The sequence below is a fragment of the Castor canadensis genome, chromosome 13, assembly GCF_047511655.1.
Source record: "Castor canadensis chromosome 13, mCasCan1.hap1v2, whole genome shotgun sequence".
Classification (NCBI taxonomy): domain Eukaryota; kingdom Metazoa; phylum Chordata; class Mammalia; order Rodentia; family Castoridae; genus Castor; species Castor canadensis.
The window spans coordinates 18,032,221-18,048,730 of NC_133398.1; the positions used below are offsets into that span (position 1 = coordinate 18,032,221).

General features: G+C 39.7%; 1 protein-coding gene across 4 annotated transcripts in view; it reads left to right on the plus strand.

The window, feature by feature from the left end:
• Positions 1–16,510, plus strand: part of Astn2 (astrotactin 2) — an 888,234-nt gene that overhangs the window by 115,341 nt on the left and 756,383 nt on the right. For all 4 annotated transcript variants that reach the window (XM_074051155.1, XM_074051156.1, XM_074051153.1 and 1 more), the window contains exon 2: positions 1,936–2,123. In XM_074051155.1, coding sequence (XP_073907256.1) covers positions 1,936–2,123 — 188 coding nt within the window. The remainder of the gene's footprint in view (positions 1–1,935; positions 2,124–16,510) is intronic.

The following is a 16,510-nucleotide window of genomic DNA, read 5'->3' on the forward strand; positions in this document are numbered from 1 at the left end:
GCCTTTGTAAGATACTGAATTAGACACTATTGTTTCTTGGCTCCCTGGACCTTTGGTTCTGGACTATGATGCATTAAGACAAAAATGAATGAAGTTCTAAGCAAGGCCATTTATCATAATATCTATACCTTATTGTGGCCCACTTGGCTGGCTGCAACAGAAGGTATTGTCAGGGTCCTGTATGCTGAGGCTGGGAGGTGAGGTGGTGAAGGAGCAGAACACCCCAGCCAAGGAAGAAGAGATAGTGCTTGGAAAAGTTTAGCCAGTGCCTTTCACCTGGGCAACACAGTGAGCCTTAGGGTCCTTGGGAGTCCATGGCTATAAAAGCTGATGAATTTCTGGGATTATCACCAGACTTGTTCAATCTATCATGCAGCAGGGGAAGCTGGAGTCTGTGTACTTCTATACTGATAACTTACTATGTCCTGTCTATTCTGTCTTTTACTTGGAATGAGGTGGGAGGCCCTGGAAGGATTTATAGTAGTAGTCAGTATGGTGAGATGACTTATGTTGAGATTCTTCTGGCATCTGGTTGAGAGTAGACAGGAGGGACAAGGGTGAAAGGAGAGAACCCAAGTTAAGGGGCCTTTGCAGGAAGCCAGAAAAGATAGGATGGGACCATGGTCTAGGAGACAGAAGGAGGAGTTTAGCAAGGTTCAATTTTAGAGGATTTTGAAGTATTTCCTGACATATTGAATGAAGAGTGGAAGAAAATACAAGCAGTCAAAGATGTGTATAGGTTTTTTTCAGAGTAGCTGAAGGGTGAATCAGATTCTATCCATATTAATTACAATGATGATGATAAATCAATAGCTAATTTAAAATTTCATAGCTAACTTTTTTCTTAGCACTTATTAAGTGCCAGACATTCTTCCCCTGAGGGTTGATTTTTTATTGCAAATTTCCAAGAGTTAGAAGCTGTTGGGAATGGGTGATACAAGGATAATTCAGTAGAATTTGGTCAGTAGATATCTCATTTCTCCAAGGTGACTCTTTCAGTGTCACCAGACAATTAGGAATAGGTAGAATTGATTGGATAAGGAGAACTTCTAACTTGGCCTGCCCATCAGTCCTCCTTTGTGTGTCTGTGTATGTGTGTTTGTGTATTTATGTGTGTGTGTGTGTGTGTGTGTGTGTGTGTGTGTGCAAATGCATGTGAATTCTTTGGTGCCTATTGAAATACTGTCTTAAGATCATCTCTGTGTTTCGGAAGGAGGGCCCAAAGTTCCAAGTGTCAGATACTCCACTCTTTTAACAATTTACTAGAAAGTTTTAGCTTCCCTTTAGGACAATAGAGGAATGGGGTGGTGTTTTTTCAAGCATTTTTTAAGCAATAGAAACTTTTATGCTAATGCTCTTTTGCTTGGAAGTACAGTACACATTTTACCAGAAAAGGATCACTCATGGACACAGAGAAAGGCTCAGAATAACTCAAAGCTCCTTTTCCATGCAGGATGGCCCTAGGTATCTAGGCTGAGCTGAATGCTATCTTATCTTTCCAGCTCTGAGCTCTTGTCTTGAGGACTTCCAGCTCAGCTATTAAGGAATTCACACCTGGACTCCTACTCCTCTCATGGGTTTCCTCTCTTTATTTTCTTCTAGTTACATATCCTCAGAAGAATAGAACATTGTCACTCATTTGCTTAGTTTGATACCACTGTTGGAGTAGAATGAGTTATCTTGCATGAGGTCACAAAAAAGCATGCCAGGCACACTAAGTTCAAATCTTGCTTCTGCCTCTCTTTCACTTGGGGAAAATTTTGGCCACACTTGTCCCATTAATAAATGAACGTGATGATCCTTGACTCATAGAGCTGGTGTATGGAAAGGCATCCTGACACAAATAAATGCCATGACTCTGTATGACTCCTATCCTCCCCAGAGCACCAGAGCCAGGCATGTAGCTTACCCAATACCTTGGTTCTTGTCTTGCAGAGATGTCTGGCACAGCAGCGGACATCTCAATGGTGCACTGGAGACAGCAGTGGCTGGAGAATGGCACATTGTACTTCCACGTCTCCATGAGCAGTTCTGGACAGCTGGCCCGGGCCACCGCCACCACACTCCAGGAGCCCTCGGAGATCGTAGAGGAGCAGATGCACATCCTCCACATTTCTGTAATGGTGAGTGCAGGGCGCGCAGTGGGGGTTGGGAGGGAGGCAAAATGGTGGAGAGATGAAAGGAGGCAGAGAATTGTCTGCAGATGGCAAGAAATAGCTGGCCAAGTGCAAGAGGTTATAATGATTATCAGTAGGTCATGTGGATTCCACTGTGTCACCTGGACTGATGCATACCTATCCATCATCTGTCAGCTGTGACAAACTAATTGTGCTTCACAGAAGAAAATAAAGGGTCTCCAACTCTTTGGCCTTTTGGCCGACATCTCTGGGAATAACTGTTTAACATCTGTCACGTGTTTAGCCTGCTTTGCCAAGGGCTGAGGTTCAATGCTCCAAAATACAGTTAGCCTTTCCAAGAATGACTGAACAAACAAAATTGGAACAAAATGGGAATGATCTGCCTTTTCCTAAGTGCCCTGATGTGTCATGTGCTCTAAGCCTCACAACTACTACATGATGGCCACTGGAAATGGCCTGGAGTACTCAATGCAGTCATCTACAGAGGCCCCTCCATTACATTAGAGTTATGAATACTGTGGCAGAGGGGAAAAAAACCTGCCCAATGTCACATAGCTAGTAAGAGATGGAGCTACTTGTCTAGCTACAAAGCCTGAACTATGTCCTGTACATCCTATTTTCTCTCAATTGAAGAATTTCTTGAGTATCTAACATGTGCCAAGCACTATGTTGGGCATACTTATAGAAATTATTTCATTATATTCTTGCTAAGAATCATAAAATATGGCATGCCACTGCTCTATTGGAGATAAAGTTGTGGGCACAGAGAGGCGAAGTGGACTTCCAGTTCTATTGCTCCCATAACAGAGTCCTGTGACTCTGTTGTGTCCTCTGAGAAAGCTACTAGGGTTTAAATCCATCAAGTGGTAGTCTAAAAGGTATATAATCTCATATTAATGATTCATTTTGAAGTTTTAATTAATAGTATTACATGGTAAATAGAAAACCAGTTAACAAAAAATCCGGTATGCAGAAAGTATAGGTGGTAATGGTCAGGATGAGAGGTAATAATAGCAAAATACCTGCTACTCTGTGACATTTTATACCACTCTTACATCATGTTCTCTAGCATGGCTCTACCAGATCTATGAAGGTAGGTAATCATATCCCCAACCTATTTAAGAACAAGGTATAACTCAGAGAGATGAAGTGACTGGTGTAAGTGCTACCTCATACGTTTCAGTTCTTCCTTCCATTAAGAGTCAATATTTATTGAGATTCCACAATAGAACAGACCTTTGGATTGGGTCTCTATCCCTTGCTTCTCTTCAACTAACAGTACGCATTAGACATTATGATTAGGGCTGAGTAAGATCTTGGAAATTTTCTCTTTTTGGAAAACCATACACATACCCCATCCAGATAGCAACGTTAAATTTGGACCTAACGCATGCTTATCACGTAGAAGAACAAATCAAGGCCTTTGTGTTATTCATGGAGTGAATGTGATAGACTTTTTCCATATATATATTTAGCAAATGATGCAGCCACACGCTAAGACAACTTTGGGGTGCAAATTTGTAAGCATCATGTCAGGGTACTTGTTGGGTTCCTCATAGGGTTAGGGGAACCATTTGGTGTTAAGAAGAGTTAAGGTGTGCAACTGCTCTTCTGCCTTTACTGTTTGAGAAGAGACTCAGTTTTGATTAATATTTATTAGGTATTTTCTGTGTTTTACATAGTGTTTACTTACACACGTTCTTCCAATAACCCAGTAACCTACAATGAATTATCTCAATTATAAATGAGCCATGAATGTGCCTTTTTCTGCCTCCAGGTCCAGTATGGGTTCCACTAAATCAGACTGTTGCCCCAGGATAGTATCCCTTGATTTTCTTTTTTTCTTAGTGAGTTCAGATGGAAAGGAATAGCTCACCACAACCCAGGTGTCACTAAAATTCTCTATAACTCAGGATTTGACTATAATGCAGGAAATAACAAAGCCAATACACTTCAGACCCTCTCTGCCCCAAAGGGTTACATCTGTTTCCACTAATCCCACACACACAACCTTGGGGGACAGTCATGTCTTGGAGACACTGAACCCAACAGTGGCTCTTTATGGAAAGTAGCCTCTTGGACTAGCTACACTGATGATGTTCCTCACTCTCTAAAAGTAGGAGGTAGGCAGGTTATAACTGTAGCCTCTAGAGCTCAAGTATCTGGGTCTAAACTGCTTCTGTCCTACCTCCTTTTCTTGGTAACCTTGAGCAAATTATTTAACCCCTCTCTCTACTTTGTGTTTTCTATCTGTAAACTGAGGAGTACTAATACTTGTATATTGAATCCTTTGATCAGGGGAGCTTAGATTATAGGAGCATTTGCTTTATTATTAAGGGCACTGAAGTCAAAAACTTCAAGATGTTCTAATTTGTTATATTCTTTCACTTCATGGGAAAACTGAGGTCCACAACAGGCTGGGACTTGTCTGCAATTCCTCAGGGATCAGCAGGGATTGAGAAGTCATCGGGTCTCTCTGTGACCAAGACTCTGTGCTTGTCCTCTTGGCTACAGGCAACTCAGCAATAACAAAAAGAGTGTTTGCTTTTCCCTTCCCCAAGTAACCATTCAATTAAGATGGCTGAGATATGCATTCCCATTTCACAGATGAGAAATCTGAGACTGAACAGATTATTGACTTGTCCATGGCTACATGGGTACCAAAGAGGCAATTACAGCACCAGGTATCCCTCAAATTCCAAACCCTTGTCATTTGGCTACTGGATGAGCCACCTTTTCATCTTTGATGAAGATCTGAGGCAGTTTGTGACAAGACCTTCATCCAGTCAAATCTCAAAGAAGTGTGGTGGCAAGGGCCCTCGATCTCTGTCTCCTTTATGCAGCACAAACATCCCTCTTGCCCATGCAGGAAAATCAGTTCCAGTTCAGGCTCTGAAACCTTCTTCAATCCATAACTACTTGGGTGGAATCCTATGCACCTTAAGCTTGTTAAGCCCTGAATTGCACATTTACCTGGTCCCACAAGGGTGCATCTTCTGACTGTTAGTATCCCAAAGGATAATACAAGGAGGAGGTACTCAACAAAGTTAAGTCAGGAAAAGAGAGTGGCCTATCATCTCAATTCCCCATGCCAGCTTCAGTTCCTGTGCACAGTTAGTTACATGTTCTCCTCTGTTGTTCATGCAGTAGGATGCAGGAATGAAAGGAGAGGTTTGGAACTTAGATGCGCTGACTCTGAACTCAGTCTTTTTCCTTCCTTGACTGGAACTCTGACTCTCTCTGAGCCTCAATTTTCTTATCTATAAAACAAAACTGATCATATCAGTCTCACAGGGTTATTAAAAAGAGCAGAGAAAACATAAATAGTAAGCAGTATCTGGTATGACACAGAGGGAGTACATCATCATAGTGGCTATTAATTATTTCCTTCACAACAATGTTTAAAGGACTCCAATCTAGAAGAAGACATTGTTTTGTTTTTCTTATTTTTGCTGCTCTATTGTTGCCTGATGTAGAGAAATAGTCATTATACTTGACATTTCTTTCGAATATTTACTATATGCTAGGCTGTTTTCCAAAGTTTGTTTTGCACAAACTGTCACATATAGTTCTCACAACAGATCTTAAGGTGGATACTATTTCTGAGATGAAGAACCAAAATGGTAATAAAGTAAGTATCTCTCCATGTGCCCTTAATCACACAAAGGTTAAATGGTAAAACTAGTATTTCACTCTATAAAGATTAACCCCAATGGTAAAACTAGTATTTCACTCTATAAAGATTAACCCCTGTTCTTTGTCTGCATGCTAGACTATCATTTTTCTTCTCTGTTACTGACTGAAATTATAAGATTTTGTAAGTGAATTCTTATAGACTCCAATTTATGTGGAATCCGTGGATATGTTTAGGGATTTATGATTTAGAAATGAACACTAAAGTTAAGCAAATTCTGTGTCACTAACTTTATGCCTTTGACCAAATCACCTATGTCATTTATAAAACTGGGATAGTAATACCCACTTCTTAGAGTTTTTTTCCTAAGTATCTAATGAGGTCACACTCACAAATGTTCTGTACAGTGAAAATAATGACTCCTATCATTGAGAACTTTCTGCATGTCAGTCTAAGTGTAGCATGTGTATTATTCTGTTTAATTGCTATAATACCTCTGTAAGATAAGTACAGTTATCTTCCTCATTTACAGATGAGGGACCTGGGAGTTAGTGAGGTTTCACAGTTTGCTCATTCCTATCACAATAAGTGCTAAAGTGAGATTCCGACTCCAGCCTGTCCAAATTGAGAGTCTGTGCTGAGCTCAATTCTGCATGGCACAGTGCCTGACATTCAGTAAGTGCTCAGAAAGCAAAAGCTGTTATTAAAATGTTAGCTTTAGTGAGGGTCTACCGTGCCCGTTATTTATGGAGTATTCACTCTGGGTGCTCAAAACACTCGATAGAACTTGGAATCGTGTCAGTTAGGGAGAGAAGTATTGCTCATGCCAGCAGCCTCTCAATAGGAGAAAAGAAACCGAAAGGAAGCTGATGGATTTGTCTGCAGGTGCAGAGTCAGAGGAAGCTTTTGGCTTGAATCCTGTAGGTGCCTTTTACACTGTTCATCAGCAAAAGCTATCATGGGTGCTTTACTGTCTGCCAGCTCATTTTGAGATCTGCACACACAAATTGAATAGTAGGAAAAGAAGCACTTTGAATATTCTTACTTAGAAAGTGGGAAGAGTTTACCTGCTTCAGGTAGTCTTGAGGTAAAATGTAAAAACTCCTAGCAAATATGATCAGAACTTCTTTTCTCTTTTTTTACATTTAGATGTTTTGCCTTTTGTTATTATTTACACTGACCTTTTAAGATGTATTTTATTTTTGTGTTGATCAAAGTTTCTTTCAAAGAAAATGGTTATCACTGTGATTCAGAGGTTAGTCATCTAACTCTACTTTCATTTCATTTTGATATGGTATGTCTTATCTTAAAGATTCCCACAGAAGTTATTATAGAAACTGCTTAAGATCATTATCTTTCATCATGGACCCCTCTTTTTTATTTAATCTTTGGTCTTTTTGTGACAAAATGTTTTTAGAAAGAGGATGAAAGGAAATGTTTGGTTTGATGTAGAAGAAGAAAAGACTGAGAGGGCACTTTTCTTTCAAAAGTGCAGGTTTGTACTGGTGGGCCCCCACAGGGGATGACAGTAAGGGACCAGAACTCCCCTCCATGTCAGGACAGACGTTGTAGCATTTTTGAGCTTTCTAGCACTGGAGTGGCCCAGTCAGGGCATAATGAGTCTCTTGTCCTTGAGGGGATGTCAGCAAATGCTGGAAGTCCCTCTCATTGAGATTCTGAGATTCTTGATTAGATGAGAATTGTAGTTCCTTCAAATTTAGAAGATCTATAATTCAATGATACAATAATATGTAGAAAATTACTTTGAGGATTTTAAAATGTCACATAAATCTAAGAAATTTTTATTTCTGGTCCAAACAGTAGCTTTATTTGAAGTATCTGTGTAACACTGGGCTAATAAACGTTTTCTGTAAAAGATGGTTTTAGATCATTTCACCAACCAAGGTATTTCTTTAAGTATGGCATATCATTCATTCATTCATTCATTTTTATCACTCAATCATGTGTAATGGTGTACCTGCCTAGTAAATCTAATAAGGAATATCCTCTCTGCTAGGAAGAAAAGACAAAAGGGAAAAATGCTTTAAACAAATCAACCACAATTTTGGTGTGGGATGTTAAGATGAAAAAAAAAGTCCACAAAAACTCAGAAAAGGTGAACTATTGAGTCTGAACAGTAAAAGTAGGAGTATATTTTAAGTTGTATTAATAAAAGACTTCTTTTCTGAGCAGTAGCTCTAGAGGTTTGAGGTGAGATCTGAAATATTGTGTTTATGTCTAACTAAGTAGAAAAGCTAGAGAAAACGAATTGAGAGAAAGTGGAGACTCTTAGTAACAATGCTAAGCAGCACTTGGGCAGTGCTTGGGTAGTGGCACAGCATTTGATACGTATACAACTCATTCTATTTGTACAGTAACTGCAATTCAATAGACGTCATTATCATTCCTAGTCTACTACTGAGAAGTCGTAGGCTTAGAGAACGGAACTGATTTATAAGCACTGAGCCCTCAGTGTGGCTTGAGATTCACATTTGGCTCCACAACTGACTTACCAGCAATGAGACTGAAGATGTGCTTTCTCTCTGTTTCCATTTTCTCATCTGTAAGGAGGTGGTGGCAGAAGTACCTTGAGGGCCGGAGTGTTGTGTGAGTTAGCTAAAACATATCTCTCAATCACATATGCTAGAGCCTGGCACATTGCCCTGACTTTATGACTCTGCCATTTGTAAATTCACTAGCTTCCTAGGTTTAGCATACCATCAAACACCAACAAGAGTGACTAAACATCAATAATATATTACGTCATGGTTCTGGAAGCTGTAAGACCAAGATTGCCTAGTCAACAGGACTGACTGTGCTGGTAGAGGATCTGCTCCAAGCCTCTCTACTGGCTTCTGATAGTTCCCTGGCTTGTGGCAATTTAACTTCGATTTTCACATGGCATTCTGCCTGTGTGGATGTCTGTCTCACTGTCCAAATCTCCACTTCTTCTAAGGACGCTAGTTATACTGGATCAAGGTCCACCCTAATGACCTCATTATAATTTGATTACTTCTGTAAAAGCCTTAACTCCAAAAAAGGTCAAATTCTGAGGTCCTAGGAATTAGGAGCCCAACATTTTTTATGGGCACAACTGAAGCAATAACAATTAGTGCTAATATTGTGTTATTTTTGAAAGTGATATTTTTGAAGGAGGTCCAGAACAGTCAGGGAAGGAGAAGCCAAGCTTTTTCAAACATGAATGTACAAAGTCTTTCACAATGTAGGTAGAATAGTGGTCAAAACAGATCCTAACCAAGAAGGATTAATTTAATTGGGAAGGTGGCAAAAATCTGGTGGGAGAAAGAGCAGGTGATACATATACAGACATCTATAATTTGTCCTCCAGAGTCCCAGCTCTGTCACTGGTATGTTCCATGACCCTGTACAAGTCACATTCATTTTCAACCTCAGTGTCCCTATCTGCAAATTAAGATCACCAGATTTTCACACTTCCTAAGACATGAGGAACTTTTGCAATGTAAATATACCAAGTATTTTTTTACTTAAGTGAGCCATATTCATGAATCCCATTCACTGGTGTTTTTTTGTTTTTCCCTTTTTTAAAGATTGTTGTTTTTAGGAAGAGGAATTCTTAAAATTCATAAATAGATTTTTTTTCAGCTGAAAGAATTTAAGTTATGAAACCTGTTGCTTGGTCCCAACTTGGTTTAACAATAATGATTTACTGAAAGCCTTCTGGGGTTCTAACTAAACTTATGAGTAAAGTGGGAGAATAATCCAGGGCTTCCCTCTCTTGGAAATTTTGCTTATTTTGCCTATCATTTAGGAATGTACCATAGGAAGTGGAACACATAAGGAGTTTGTTGTCAGTAGGCATGGATTTAAGCTTAGACTCTGTCACATACCAGCTGTAGATATATGGGAAAGTCATTTCACCTCTCTAAGCTTCTTGTTTGGTTATTTGCAAGATAGAAATAAAATTAAAATCATAATACTCGTGAAAGTATTTGGCAAGATCTTCCCCAAGCAATTGAACTATAAAATATGGTTGGAATGTTGGAGCTAAAAGTACTTTAGACCTCACAGAATTCTACTCTTCTACGTTAGCAACTTTTTTTTGTTTTATTCTAAAAACAACTGAACCCGAATTTCAGTGACTGTCCAACCAATGCTTTATTTCTTATGCAGCTGCAGGGTCTGTGGCTCAGATATGCATGTCATTCTTAAATTTTGGCTCAAGAGACTCCTCAGTCAGAAACATTTGGTTGTTATGGCAGAGGGAACAGCTCTTTTAAGCAACAGAAATCTAGGAAACGGTAGAAATCTAGCCGATGCTCAGATATGAATTCTTTTACCTTCCATTGGCCAAAACACATCATAGGGCAAAGTACAGAGTCAGTGGTGGGGTGATCAATCCTTTATAGGGGACATGGATACAAACAGTGGCAAACAGAAAGAGAATATGCCCCACCTTCATTTTCCTGGTCGGAGAATGGATGTTTTCCATCTCTGCCCTATCAGGCAGATGAATCCCAAATGGAAAATGTTGATGAAGGCAACCTGGAGATAGCAACCTGAAGTTTGAGAAAGCAACCTGAAGGGAGATTACTCCAAACCTCCTGGTCAAGGCAGACTGCCAGATAAGAGTGTGTACAGTTAAATAAATAAATAAATAAACAAATCTCACATAATAGAGACAAAGGGAGGCAGAGAGAAACCCAGACTAGAAAAGTAGAAAACATTAGGTATTTATTGAGAAACTATTCCATACTAGGTAAAATATAAGCTACCAGAGACAGAGAGAAGTAAATGGAAACTGTGAGAAAGAGGAGCCAAGATTAGTCAGAGAGATGCAGAAAATAAAGGGAAATTGGCAGAAACATCTACCAGAGACAGGAAAGGAACAAACAGAGAGTAAGACATGGAGGAAGAACAGCATGGAGACAAGTAAGGAAAGAGAAATAGAGAATGAACAAGAGGGACAGACAGACTCAAACCCATGGAAAATCAGTGAAGTTGGGATAGAGTGCAGGGCAAGACAGGGCAGCAGGGTCAGCAGGAGGTTCAGGAGGAAATCAGAGGTGGAAAGAGCCAACATCAAGTACAGATAGGGAGGCCTGAGGCTGAGCCCTCAGAACAGGGAATCAGAGAAAAGAAGCAGAGGGAAGGTAGGTTGAACTGTAGTGCAAACCCTGGATGAGGGAAGGAAATGAGGAGATCCATATAGATAAGTAAAGAGGGGAGGGACTGAGGCAGGAGAGTCAAGGAGGAATTTCCCCTTGATAACATTCAACCTGCCCCACTCCAACCTCTTCATCCACATTTTGTTTTCCTTCAAAAGCCTGGGGCCTTTGTAAAGTCCTCTAACACAAAAAGACTGGGGTATGCCTATGCATTGAGGTGTTCACTCTGTTTACTCAGTTCCCCACGTGTCCCAAGTCAGCCCACAGTAAAAAAATGGATGCTGAGCTTGGTTTTGGATGCTTTGAAATTTCCACCTCCCCTTTCAATTAATTCCCCTTTCTCCTTTCTTCCCTATGCTCCAAAGACAGCTTGATTTGGTAGAAATAATATCGTCTTTGAGACATACAGATGTGGACTCAAATCATGGTTCTTATTGCTGTTTGTCCTTAGGTACAGAACTAGACATTTCTGATTCTCATTTTCTACTGAATTGTAAATTAGGCTACGGAACTGAGGGGAGACATAAAAGAGAAAAGGCTCATAAATTATTTTAGCATGGTGCCCAGTGAACATCCCTTTCCTTTTCTTTTGCCTTTAAATATTTTTCTTCCTAATTTGTTGTCATGCTTGGCCTTCACAAATATCCTTTGAGCTACGTTGTGCAAGAGTCATTATGAATATCAACTTTAAAATACCGTGAGAAATAATCAACTAACTAAATAAATGGAGTAGAAGAGATAGTTCTTCTTTACAGTAGAATTTTCAATTAATAAATGTAGAAGAAAAGGGGAAAACCGGAAAATCACCATTAGGCAATCACCACAGTAATAATTACTGCTGACAAGATCTACTGATGTGTGCTAAAACTAATGGGTGAAATTTTGAGGAAAAACAGGATATTTGCAGTCTCAAATTATAACTGCCTGGATATTATGAATTACAAAAGGAAATTAGGGCCTTTACTTTGGATTAACCTGGCTCCTACTAATTGTATGAGTTTCCTAGAGCTAGCGGAAGGAATTGTCACAAATTGTTGAGGGGTTAAAACAAGAGAAATTTATTCTCTCACAGTACCGGAGGACAGAAGTCTGAAATCAAGGTGTTGGCAATGCAGCACTTCCTCCAGGGGCTCCAAGGGAAAATCTGTCCTTGCCTCTTCTGTCATATTTAATCTTCTTGTGTCCCTTGGTTTGTCGTTACTACAACTTCTGCCTCTGTTTTCATATCATCTTCTCTTCTGTGTCTTCTCACCTCTGGGTCTCTCATGAGCACACTTGTCACTGGGCTAAGGGTACACATTGATAACTTATGATGGTCTCCTCTTTGTGAACTCTTTAACTTTACTGCATCTGCAAAATCTCTTTTTTCTAAATAAGGTAACATGCACAGTTTCCATGAATTACAAGGTGGACATATCTTTTTGGGTTCTGCCACAAGCCAACATACTACTTTACCTAAGTGATTGAGATTATCATCCATAGTAACAAGGTGTGTCAACATCACAACTGTCCTGACATGATGCATTGGCACAATGACAATGCCACTTTTGTGACATTCTAGCAAAAAATGTGTAACCATTATAATTATGAGAAAACTTTGGAAAAAGCCAGTGAGGGACATTTTTCCATATATATATATATATATATATATATATATATATATATGAAAATATACATATATATGTGTATATATACATATATAGTGCTAGGGTTTAAACTCAGGGCCTTATGCTTGCTAGGCATGCACTATATTGCTTCAGTTACATCCCAGTTCCAGTGAGGGTCATTTTACAAAAAAATTGATTAGCACTTTTCCAAAATGTGCAGGTCATAAAAGAAAGAAAGAAATAAGAAACTATCATAGACTGAACAAGAGAGCTATGACAATAAAATGCCATATGGGGTCCTGAATTAGATTCTGTACAAAATAAAATGACATTAACAGGAAATGTGATTAAATTTATTTAAGGCCTATCATTTGGTTTATAATATGCCATTGCCACTTTCCTGATTTATTTTGTTGTGGTTATATGTGATATGAACATTGGGAAGCCAGTGAAGAATCTTATACAGGAACTCTCTCTAACTTTGTAAATTCTTGAGTCTATAATTACTCCAAAATAAGAAGATGAAAATCAAATGTTAGTGTCAACTCTGGAAAGCACTGCCTTGACTAGAATCCTGGCCTTACCACTTCACTTGCAGTGAGACATCGTTTAAGTTGCTTAACTTTTCTGCATCTCAGTTTCTTCAACTAGGTAATGGTGATCATGATGGTATGTATAATTACAATGATGTAACATATGTAAACTGCACACAGATGCTATGGTGACAATCATTTGCTGTGGTAATTGATGCCACTGCTCTTTTGTTCCATTTCACAAATGATAAAACCAAGGTCAAGAAGGGAATGAAAACTCTATTCCAACATCACACAAGCAGGCCTCAGGCACAGAATTACGTTTATATTTCTGATTCGAGGTGGTCCTTCTGCTCTACAATATTTCCTTTCATGCAGAAGCAAGGATGGATGCAGACCTTTTTTATAGGCTCATCTCTATCATTGACAATTACCAATTTTGCATTATTGAGACAGTCTGTACCCCTTATTGTGGAAAAGGCAGCTAGTTCTTCCTGGCCATGGATATTTAGAAGTAATGAAAGGAAAAACTTCTGACTTAATTCTCAAAACAAAACAAAAACAAAAATACCTCTTTTAAAAGTCAACTAGTTCACCCTTTTCATCTTAGAGTGGAAATGACTGCAAAAACAATGTCTCTAGGTCTCCACGGTGTCATGTGACAGGTGAATGAGAGCTGCCGTCCATGTGGGTCTAATGACAGTGGGTGCGCATGTGCTGTGTGATCTCCCCTGCTGTGCACTGCCTACCCTCCACAGCTATTAGCCAACCCCAGCAGAATGCTTCTCACCCCATGTGGAGGGAGCCATACACAGTGGAGACTCTGCACAACCATATTTTACTTTGCTGTGGTAATCTTCCTGCCTGGGGATCCACTGATACAGTCAAACAATTACCCAATTCAAACTTCTGCTGCTAATGTTCCCGAGCTCAAGGGCGTCTTTAATAGAAAAATAATACTTGTTTTTTCTTCCTTCCCTCTCTGTTTTTCCCTAATCTCTCCCCAATGAGATGTAACATTAATTACAGCAGTTAACTGAAATTCTGTCTCTATTACTGCCTGCCACCTTCTCCATCTTGGCTTCCGCCTCCCAAATTTCTCTCCGGAATGAAGGAGGGGCAAGAGGTAAGGCAGATGTGTGGTTGTACTCATTTGCCTTTCCTTTGCCTACCTGAATTTTAAGTCACATCGAATATTTGTGTTCTCAGGGTGTGCATGAGTGGGAAACGTGTGTGTGTGTGTGTGTGTGTGTGTGTGTGTGTGCCCACTTCATAATCTAGCTGTCATTTTGAACTAATTGTGTTGTTTCCTCTTGTGTGGAAGGAAATCTTATCTGTTTTGGATTAAAATTCAATGAAGGTCAGAGCGGCTAGAAGACTTAGCAGACTGCTGCAATTAATGTTCATTTGGCTTTGATAAATTGGAACGTTCCCCACAATAGGAATGGAGTGGATTTCAGAAGCAATAATTCTTCCATTAACTCAACAATTCTGCCTGTGAGGAAGGACCTTGTCCTGCTTTTGTTTGTCATCTGTCACTTGGAGGAGCTGGGCATATGTCAGAGATGATTTATCATGATTGCAGTGCTGCTTGTATCAGAAACATTTAAAATCACTAATTATTTTTGCCCCCTATAAATTGCTTGATTAAACAAAATATTAGGTTGAACAGAGGTAGAAAATTTTTAGTACCCCTATGTTTCCACAATTTGGGGATTATTTTAAGTTCCTTTCAAGGACTAGGTAAAAATGAATCTTATCAAAGGAATAATACGGAGCACTTGTTATAAGCTTGGAAATGTGTGCAATCTTTTATTTAATTCTTATGATAATTCTTCAGGGAAGTTTGCGCTGAAGGAAACTGAAGCCCAACTTTAGCAACATAGTATTACAAACCAGGTGTCTTGGTTCTAAAAGCCTTTGCCTGATCACTATGCATTAGAATTTTTAAAAAAGTTTCCTAATATTGTTAAGTTGAATCATTGGTGTTTCACTAGGTATGGAACAAAATAATTTTCCTACATGAGAATTATCTAGACTAGGTTTGCTGGTTCATATGATAGTCTCATTTTTACTTTTTTTGAGGCATCTTCCTACTGTTTTCCATAATGGCCTTACTGGCTTGCATTTCTGTTAACAGTGTACCAGGGTTCCTTTTTATCAAGTTGTATACATTTAAACATGTATAACTTAACCTGGGTGTGGCAGTATGTATGCTTAATTCTAGCTCTTGGGAGGCCAGGACAAGAAGATCATGAGTTCAAGGCCAGCCTGGGCTACATAGTAATATCCTGTCTCCAAAAATCAAACAAAAACAAAATAATCATGTACAACTCCTTATAGGTTAATTTTATCTCATGTGAATACTTTAACAAAACAAATATTTTTTGGCAGTACTAGGGATTGAGCTCAGGGCCTTGTGTTTGGTAAGCAGGAGTTCTATCACTTGAGCAAAGTTCTCAGCCTTTTTGGCTTTAGTAATTTTTCTGGTAGGGTCTCACATTATGCCAATGATGGCCTGGACTGCATACTTCCCTCTAGCTGGTATGACAGACATGCACCTACATGTCCAGCTTTTTATTGGTTGAGATGGGGTCTTTGTGAAGTTTGATACCACAGGATGATATCAAACTGTTATTATCTGATATTCATCTCCTGAGTAGGTAGGACAATAGGCCTGAGTCAGTGTGCCCAGCCAAAAGTAATGAAGTGTTCTAATTGTACCAGCAAAAAGAACAACCTGGTGTGTTTGTTAAAAGGCTCTTCCCAGGTGTGCTTGAGCTGAACATCCATGTAAGGTTCTGGGCAGTGTGCAGAGGTGGAGAATCACTAATATCCATCTCACTAGTGTGGCAGTATGAAAGTCAAAGCTTTGGCCAGGCACAGATGGCTCAGGCCTGTAATCTCAGCTTCTTGGAAAGCTGAGATGGGGAGAATCGTAGTTTGAGGCTAGCCCAGGCAAATCATTTGAGACCTCATCTACAAAATAACCAGAGAAAAATGGACTGGAGGTATAGCTCAAGTGGTAGAGCATCTGCTGGGCAAGTAGCAAAGCCCTGAATTCAAACCCTGGCTCCACAAAAAAGAAAGGGAGAGAGGGAGGAAGGAAGAAAGTCAGAGCTTCACCTTGCTCACTTTCAAACTACTATTTAATTCTCACAAAACCTTGCCAGACAACCAGCTACATTTCCATCTTACAGCCTGGTACCTGGAGCACATCAGTTTAAGTGACCTTGCCCAGATCACACTGCTGGGGAGACACAGTGGGGATCCAGAACCTGTGTCTGTCTTGCTGCCATTAAAGCTCTTGTTCTTTCCCAGAGATCCTATCTCATCTGCCTATTTACCCGTGTCCTTGTCTCTTTAATCCTCAGTCCTCCCTCTCCTCTAAAATTCTGCAGGGGCACAAGCAAGAGCAGCAATGGGCTGTCCCCACAGACACCTCTTCAAT